This window comes from Nicotiana tabacum, chromosome 8, assembly GCF_000715075.1.
Source record: "Nicotiana tabacum cultivar K326 chromosome 8, ASM71507v2, whole genome shotgun sequence".
NCBI classification, from domain to species: Eukaryota; Viridiplantae; Streptophyta; class Magnoliopsida; order Solanales; family Solanaceae; genus Nicotiana; species Nicotiana tabacum.
In genome coordinates, this window is record NC_134087.1 from 141,778,081 (window position 1) to 141,787,647 (window position 9,567).

Sequence of the window (9,567 nt, forward strand, 5' to 3'; positions counted from 1 at the left end):
TTATGCATTTTTAACAGAAATGCAGGTGGACCTTGGGAAAATTATGCTGGAACACATGTCAAAGGTGAGACCTTTTCGAGGACGCCGCCTACACTATCCGAGTATAATTACTCGGTTATTGCAGACGCACTTCATTGAAGAAGAGTATCACTATGATCGGCGGATAGAAGTAACATATCCTATCAGGGCGCTTGATGTCACGACTGTGATAGATCCGCCTGCAGCTGCACTTAACCCCGATCAAAGGTTTGTCCGAGTGGAAGAGACTTTGTAGATATTATTTGCTGACCTGCGCCTTCGCGCTTCTAGAGGGGAAGTGAACTTGGAAGAGTTTCAACAAAATCACCCTTTATCTACTTTCACATAACAGTGGTTAGGAATGGCTCAGCATGGACAAATCCCACCGGATGAATATGTGAACTCTATTCCCTTAGATGACGAAGAATATTTGCGCACTTTTGAGGATGACGATGCTTAGGCCAATGGCCTCAGGGAGTCTTTTCTGATCTATTTTTGATCTTTTCGCATTAGGGACAATGCAAATTTTTTAAGTGTGGGGTGGTTGGCCCCTATTGTAATGTACTTAATTTTATATTTTTCGTATTTTGTTTGATTGAGTTTAGTTATTTTGTTTGATTTTGTTTAGTTTGTTAAAATTGCTTTTAGTTTGTTTTGTTAGAATATAGTGTTGATAGATAGTAAGTAATCCTAATTTCGGTATAGATCCCTCCTGGATTTTCTTGTTGAAAAATAAAGTCGAAAAAAAAAATCAAGTCGAAAAAAAAAATCCATCAGAAAAATTCGAAATTATTGAGTTTGCAATTTTGTTTTATTTTTAGTTTAGTGTATGCTAGTTTTGGTTTAAATTAAAACTTTCCCCTTGGTTTTTCTTTACACCACGGTTCTTTTCCAAGGGTATATTTGAACCGGGTATAGTATAATTTTTTATTTCAATTTAATAAAAAGTTCCTAACTTACAGAGTTGATCTCCTCAAATGCACATGCTTTAGAAGTTATATGTACCTTATTTGTGATGTTCAAATCTTAGTTCTTGATTCTAAAGTAAGTGCCTTAAATTGTGTATTTATAACTATGCTTAACTACTTTGACTAGAGAGTCAAGAAAGATCCAAGCTTGAATGAGTTGTGTGCCAATATGTGAGTGAGGTTGTTGAAATATTCTGTGCGTAACAGTTGATATCTAGAACTTGCCCTCAAGTGTTTTGCAAAGCGAAATAGTAGTATTATTCAGTTTAGGAGATGATATAGACATTTCTTTGTTGAACCAATTTGATAATCATCTCCACCTAATTGTATATATGTTAGTCAAACCTTTTGAGCTGTTAATCATATTTCTTTGGCATCCGTATTATAAACCTTACCAATTTATGTAAATATATCAGTTGTTTGAACATCTATCTCTTATGAGCACTTAGTCTTGTTTTAATATTGTTAAAGTTGAGAAGAGATTTGTTGGTTTATTGAATGAGTTTTAAAAAAAAAGAGTGAAGAATAATTCATATATGTGTATATATGTATATATATAGGGGTGAATTTTCAGTAGTAACATTCCCTAACTTATGGTGCTTAAAGAAAAAGGGATTTGTTGTTAGTATGAAAAATCTCAAAAAGGTTGGAGATGGTTTAACATAAGAGTAATGCTGAAATTGTGAAATGAAATGGTGTATATATGAAGTGCTCAAAGAGATGTAGCTACTACATTCTATATTTATCACACCCTTCCTCAGCCTGCATTACAACCAATTAAAGTCCTATTTGATCCTTGATTGAATAAGCTCAATTAGTAGAGTATTACACTAGGGGCAAGCATATGGTATGTCATCTGTTGCACATGAATTTCAATTCTGAGAGTGAGTTAATTCTTCCTATTTTGAGTTCCTAAATATTTGTGAATACTATGTTGAGAGGAACTAGTCTATATTAGTTGTGGGAGGGTACATGATTTGTGAAAGCAAGGAAACGTTTTGACCTTTGTATTAGAGTAAGTGAGCAAGTTATGAAAATGCGTGGCACTTGTGAGTCATGTCTTGAGGATTGAACTATTATGAATTGGTACTTAAGTGTTGGCATGTGTTGTTAGAGAAATTGTTTGATAAAAAAGTCGTCCTTATGTGAAATCTATGTTAATTGCTCGATGACGAGCAATGGTCTAAGTGTGGGGTGTTGATCATAGGCTAAAAGCTCGTGTTTTAGTTGTTGTAACAACACTTTAATTATTGTATTTTACAAAGGTTTGAGCTTAAATGATAATGAATTGTACTAAATTCATGCTTTATGCCTTGCAGGAAGCTAATCCGGCTTAAGAACTAACTTTGGGATGAATTTGATTGATTTGGGGCTTTGAAGTCTGAGTAAAAGCTAAATAAATCAAGTCGGGATCATGTTCGGGAGTCGCAAAGCAAGCCTGGATAGCAAAACAAATGAAAAAACAAAGCAGGGCAAAATTTCGCGGCAGTGAAAATATTTTCGATGCATTGTTTTGCTCTGTTAAAATGCATTCTGCCTCTGTCCAATCCATGTACGCGTCGCACGGGATGCGTCGCGGGTGTGTAAAAATCACAAAATTATTCTATTTCGGACTAAAAAGGGCATACTTGTCAAAACCTCTTCCTACATGATTAAAAAGGTAAAAGCAATGCCATTATTGGGGAGACCTGTTTTTGGAGAGAAAAAGAAGAAGGAGATTCATCTTGAAGAAGAGAATCAAGGAGGAACATCAACTTGGAGCAAGGATTAAAAGAGTTTTTCTAAACCTTCTCCTAGTATTTACTCATATTATGTTTAAGATTTTTATTGTTGATGTTTGTATCATTATGAGTAGCTAAAAATCCAAATATTCTGGGGTTATGGGTGTTAGATGATTATGTTGTTTGAAGCTTAGATTTATGATCTTGAATTATCGTTAAGAGTTGTTTATTTGATTCTGCTGTTAATTATTTTACTGCATAGCTAACAGTGAAATAATATTTACGAATCTTGAGTTAAACTTGAAAAAGGAAATTCTTGATTGCATATAGAATCAAATAGAGCAAGATCTGGATCCTGGGCATCGGGTGAAAGATTCGCGATTAAGATAGAACTATACTTAATTGTCTTGTTTGGTTGAGAAATAGGATTTGTAAATGCATTTGAGTTAATATTAATACCATAGGAATATAGGTGTTAATTTAACTTGAATAAGCGCATAAGAAATCGACAGATTCTTATGGGTATTATCAACCATATAATCAATAACCCAGATAATTCAATAAATTATTTTTAAGCTAAAAACGTAGCATGATCTCTAGCAAGCCCATAATCCCGGGATATCTCTTTTATTAATTGTTAAAAGAAAAATTCATAAGTGGCATTGTTTGTCTACTAGTTAAATTGTAAATTGGTTATTTATATATTCTGTGATGAATTAACTTGAATCGATAATTATTTGAGTTTGCATCAGTAGTTAAGTTAATCACAAGTCCTCGTGAGAACGATACTCTACTTATTACTATATTACTTGAAGATCGCATACACTTGCGTGAGTGTTTTGGTCGCAACAATAAGCTATCATAATATTACAAAACTTAGTAATAAAATGCACTCAAGTATGTGACTAGTAGTCGACGACGAGATTAAGATTCAAATCTACATAAGCAACAAAAATAATTTATTTGCTTAAATTTTAAAGGACAAAATTATTTATTTTTTTACTCATTAAAAATAAAAAACACTCGATAAAATAGTTAAAATGTATCTAAACTAATCGAAACACCTTAATATATAAACCAAAAAAAAGGTTGTAATAGATCGAGTATCAAGGGTGCCCAATTGGCCACCTAATCAGAGGCGAATTCATGATTTAGATTTTATGGGTTCAACATTTAAGGTTTTTAGCGTTTAACCCATTATACTTTTAAGACTATGGGTTCAATCTATTATTTGTTATAATTTTAGTAGATTTTGACACATTAATTTATAAGTCGTATCAAAAGTTATAGGTTCAATCGAACCCGTCATTGAATGTTACATCTTCCCCTGCACCTAATCTAGAAAACCTTTATATCTTGCCTTTGATATTTTCCCAAACCAAACCTTTTTTCCTTTTAATTAATTTTATTATTTTTAACCATCCGTACCTAAATTTGCCTTGTTACACATGCTAGTATTAAAGAATAGCTGATTTTTCAGTTACGGCCACAGACGGAAACAAACAAACTCAGCTTATAGCGGAGACATAACTACTTTCCACGAGAGTAGAGTGAGCCAACACCTGTCCCTCTCTCTGCTCATTCACACACAGTCATGGAGACGCCGTTGCTCAACGGTTTCTCCGGTGACGACCACCAACTCATCGGCGCCGACGGTGACTACCGCCCTGCCAGAAGTCTAAAAATATGGTGGGCTATTTTCTGCATTGAGAGTGTTAAGCTGTGGAGGATAGGAGGTCCTATAGCCTTCAACATAATCTGTCAGTATGGTGTGAACTCTCTTACTAATATATTTGTCGGACATCTTGGAGACATTGAGCTCTCTGCTATCTCCATTGCTCAGTCTGTCATTGGTACCTTCTCTTTCGGCTTCATGGTCAGCTCTCTCTTCCCTTCTTAATTTCCATGTGTAAAAAACAGTACATGTAAAAATATAAATGTTGATATTGATCGTGCAGTAGTATTTTTCCTTGAATTTAACATAGAGCACATCTTAGGTGCTTAGTAGTCTATAAGCAGTAATTCATTTGAACCTACTGCCTTTTGCTGACATTCACTGCTAAAAATCCACTTACAAAGGTCTATAGTACATAGTCTTACCATGCATTTTAGTAAGAGGTTGTTTTCACGGCTTGTACCCGTAACCTCCTGGTCACATGACAACAATTTTACCCTGACCATGGTGCTTAGTAGTCTATAAGTAGGGAATGACTTTTTCTGAAAAGTTATCTCTAAAGTATTATAAATATAAGGACCCATATATAGGTGAATTTGCAGTGTACTGTGGCTTCGTTGAATCGTGAAGGGAATTTCTTGTAATTCTCGAAAGTGTATACTTTTTCGAGGGAAGTCTTTTCTTCTTCAATTATGTTCCTATTTTTCTAACATTCTTAATAGAGTATACGGATAAATATAGACAATATTTTCACCTCAAAGCATTTCTTTTTCAATTCCATTTCCTATTTTCTAACAGTGTATGTGGTTGTATATGTTAAGAGAACCCACCCATTGCTTCAGAAGAGCACTAGGTGCAATGCCGTTTGTTCTTCAAGCCAGCTAAATTTAATCTCTACGTGCCCCTGCATATCTAGGAAAGTACTCATTTTATATGATACTATTTGGTTGATTACTGAGATGCTAATTTGAGTTTTATTTTATATTCGTGATAGTAGATTGGAATATTGATTGAATGATTGAAAACATATTTTACAGAGAAAACATAACATCTATGTTCAAAATTTGAATTCTTGAAGGTTATGAATGTTATTTGAAAAAGAAATTGTATTGAACATTTTGGTATTTTTGCAAAATGAAAAGAATTTCCTAAAACTGAGAAATGGGAGATAGTACCACTCTCACACCTTGAACCCATATTAGTATGGGAGTAGATGTGTATATTTTGATGTTCAGCATGGGTTTTCAAGTTCAGAGAGCATTTGATTTGTTTAACCAAAATAAGAGAGAATTAATTTGTCAGCATATCAATAGGTGGAGTAACAGTCCTCATAATATCACATTATTGATAATTTTTTCAGTTGGGAATGGGAAGTGCGCTGGAGACACTGTGTGGACAGGCCTATGGTGCAGGGCAAATTCACATGCTTGGAGTTTACATGCAACGCTCTATCATAATTCTGTTTGTAACTTCTATCTTGCTCTTGCCCATCTATTTATTTGCAACCCCAGTGCTCAAGCTGTTGGGCCAAGAATATGACATTGCTGAGCTTGCTGGGGAATACGCCATACTAATTATCCCTCAATTGTTTTCACTTGCTATCAATTTTCCAACCTCCAAATTCCTTCAAGCTCAAAGCAAAGTTGATGTGCTTGCCTGGATTGGATTTGTTTCTTTGCTAGTGCATGCTACACTCCTTTGGCTCTTTATTTATACGTTTGGCTGGGGTACAAGTGGTGCTGCCTTAGCCTTTGACATTACAAATTGGGCCATGGCAATTGCTCAGTTTGTGTATGTTGTTGGATGGTGCAAGGATGGGTGGAAGGGATTGTCGTGGGCAGCATTTAACGAAATATGGTCTTTTGTGAAGCTCTCCATTGCATCAGCTGTTATGTTATGCCTTGAGATTTGGTACATGATGAGTATTATCATCCTTGTTGGCCATCTCGACCATGCAGTCATCGCAGTTGGGTCCATTTCTATTTGGTGAGTTTACCTTAGTCTGTATGCTACTTCTCTTAGTTCTATGGCATTGAAAAGTTTAACAGAAATGTTTATGCACCAGTTTATTCTCTACCGAATCTTGTGCTTAAGTCTTGTCTATCCATAGTGCCAGCATGGTGTTTGATATACAAATACTTCTTCCGCAGTACTCCCACAGCATCATATTTAGCAGAAAAATTATCATTCCACCCTGTGGGATGAGATTCTCAAGTTCATTTCTGATTCTAATTGATTCTTCTGTTTTACAGCATGAACGTCAATGGGTATGAAGGCATGTTGTTCATTGGAATTAATGCTGCCATAAGGTAAAAAGTCTCGATAATTATTCAGAACTGCACTTAATTTTTTATGTTCATGTGAAACAGTTGTGGTGCATCCTATATATGTCAATATGTACATGTAGATGAAGTGGCTCAAGTATATGCTCTCGGAATCTGGAGAAAATTACTATACCTCATATCCTTCCTGTCATTATTGTCTTTGTTTTTTATGTTGCAATTCAAAATTATCCTAATGCAGTTAAATTGCTTGCCAAATGCTTTTGTCAGTCACCGTGGACCTCTGAGTAATAGGAGAATGTTACCCATGGTAGAATGTGATAATCCATAATAGTTGCCTTAAGTTTCTCAAATGCCAATAAGGAAGTGAAGGAGGCTTCCTGGATTTTAACTTCTCAGCTGAGATTGTTTGTTTTATTCCTTGTATCACCTCTAGTATAATTCCCTAGCTAGTCTTCTTGCAACTTATTCACTTCTTTTCCTTTTTCCCCAGTGTACGGGTCTCAAATGAGCTTGGGCAAGGACATCCAAGGGCCACTAAATACTCTGTCTATATCTCAGTGTTTCAGTCACTCCTAATTGGGCTACTCTGTATGGTTATTGTATTGGTAGCTAGAGAGCATTTGGCAATTATCTTTACAAGCAGCAAGGATATGCAACAAGCTGTCGGTGATCTTGCTTACCTTCTTGGAATAACTATGGTTCTTAATAGTGTTCAACCTGTTATATCAGGTATTGGCTTGGATCATGCAAGCTGTTTCCTAGATTTGTATTTTCTGACAGATCGATTTACTGTAATCTGTCGTGCCTCCTTACCATATTAATTCATGAGGTACTCTTGCAGGTGTTGCTGTAGGAGGTGGATGGCAAGCTTTAGTGGCTTATATTAATCTGGGATGTTATTATATATTTGGACTCCCACTAGGATTTACTCTTGGTTATGTGGCTAAGTTGGGAGCAAAGGTAAACTAAGTATTTGAGTTTTCTTTAGCAACTCTATTGTATCGTTGACATTAGCTACATAATCTTCATCCCTCCCTGCCTCCCCGGCCTTTTTCACTCAGTTTTTTGTTTGGAAAGAAGTATCAAAAAGACACAGCTGGATTATATTACGTTGTTATTATACCTGATAACCATTTGGTTGAAATCAAAGAGAGTTTCTTTAACTATCGGTTTATTTTATGTCTTGTGTTATCGATCCGGATGTCTTTCTCTCTTTGAATTGCTTCACTACCCTGAATTGATTGAACAACTTGCAGGGACTTTGGCTGGGAATGATAGCTGGGACATCTTTGCAGACTGTGCTACTCTTGGTTGTACTATATAAGACAAACTGGAACAAGGAGGTAAATGAAACATTGCAAATTGGCTTCTTGATTCGTACTTTTTGGCATAATCTATTACGATAAAGCAACTGAACAGAACAATAGGCATGCTTCTAGTCTTTATGTAATAGGAAGTAGGGTATTCACATGCATCTAAATGAGAAAAAAATACCTGCTCATTCTTGTACTTGTTGAGTTCATCCATTGTTTTTCCCTTTCATAATTTTGGGGGCTGTTTTTGCTTCAGCATCTCTTCTCCTATTCTTTCCTTGTGTCAAATAACTAAACATTTTACTTATTCTTGCTTGATCCTTGTTTTTAGACTCTTCTGTCTTATTTAATCATTGTAAATATCATGCTAGTTTGCTGCACTTGTTTAAGCAGGTTGTCATTTTAACACGACAGAAACTAGTATAATGCATATGCATGGTGTTGTCTATTATAGCATGCTATTATCTACTACTTGTAAACTATAGTAGGTCAACTTCGACTTCTTGGTTATTAGTCATAAATTCATTTACAAGTCAATTACATAGGTTTTGCCAAGTTGTCACTCAACTTAGACATGTATAACCTATTAAAACAATCACTTGTCATTATCATAAGTAGCAAAAATAAGTTATTTTGCGTTGAAATGTTATACCGAGGAACTGAACATGTAGGTTGAGGAGACAAATGAGCGTATGCGAAAGTGGGGAGGCCAAGATTTGGAAATTGAGAAATCCCAGGCTGATAGCCTGATATCTTTTGGGAATGGTGTACCTTAGTTGCAGAGTGCTACGAGGAGGATGATACTGTTTTCAAATTTGGCAAAATTGTGGGAATCCAAGCATTTGGTCGACTAGCAATTTTGAAACTCCCACAATGTGGAAATTTTTTTACTCGCACCCGGTATATGGTGTATGAAAACAAAAACCTTTTGCATGCCATGTCCTAGTTTACTCAATTTTGAGACATTCAGCTGCTTGTCTACTTGTTTTAGTCCGTGTGGATTTCGCATCAATTTTGAGACATTCAACTGCTCGTCTACTTGTTCTAGTCCGTGTGGATTTCACCAGTCTTTCCCAACTCAGACATGCTTATACTTGGGAAGAGCTCCATATAACCATATTGTCTCTGCTTTAATAATGAAACCGAATTTCATATTCCTTTTGTTTACTCTTCTTGTTTTTTCTCCTTTTCGTCAAAATTCCACAATTTGATAGAGCTGCTTTGTATTACAATGCCTTGTGGTTTTATGTACTATTTAAGACATAGTGTGCTAATTTAGTTGACGTCGATGTTTCATGGTGGAAATTGGAACTGGAAACAAACACTACTTGACATAGTGGTTAAGTGCTAACAGTTTTAAGTCTCTTGCTCTGCTGTAGATTATAGTATTTTAAAAAGATTTGTTTGTATTTTTGTAGCACTTACTGTTTACTACGTGATTAACATTGTATATCTCTGATAATTGGAGACCGCTATGTAGTTCTATCTGTTTACCCATAAAACGGTACGGTTGAATTTATAGTGTGGTTTATAAACAAGTGTCACGACGTAAATTTTCCATCTTAGGATGTCATGATGGCACCTAGT

General features: G+C 35.4%; 1 protein-coding gene across 1 annotated transcript; it reads left to right on the forward strand.

Moving 5' to 3' along the window:
• The first annotated feature begins 4,148 nt into the window (after positions 1-4,148).
• LOC107796897 (protein DETOXIFICATION 35) lies at positions 4,149-9,343 on the forward strand. The gene is made up of 7 exons (XM_016619719.2): positions 4,149-4,583; positions 5,743-6,368; positions 6,635-6,691; positions 7,158-7,396; positions 7,509-7,627; positions 7,924-8,010; positions 8,652-9,343. Exons 1-7 carry the CDS (start codon positions 4,302-4,304, stop codon positions 8,754-8,756), a joined length of 1,515 nt encoding a protein of 504 aa, XP_016475205.2. The 5' UTR covers positions 4,149-4,301; the 3' UTR covers positions 8,757-9,343.
• The last annotated feature ends 224 nt before the right edge of the window (positions 9,344-9,567 follow it).

What these genes read in the sequence shown, in the direction of transcription:
- LOC107796897 (XM_016619719.2), top strand. Translation starts at nt 4,302, where the DNA reads ATGGAGACGCCGTTGCTCAACGGTTTCTCCGGTGACGACCACCAACTC. An exon ending in GTTGGGTCCATTTCTATTTG is followed by an intron (nt 6,369 to 6,634) that starts GTGAGTTTACCT and finishes TCTGTTTTACAG; the next exon opens with CATGAACGTCAATGGGTATG. An exon ending in AGACAAACTGGAACAAGGAG is followed by an intron (nt 8,011 to 8,651) that starts GTAAATGAAACA and finishes CTGAACATGTAG; the next exon opens with GTTGAGGAGACAAATGAGCG.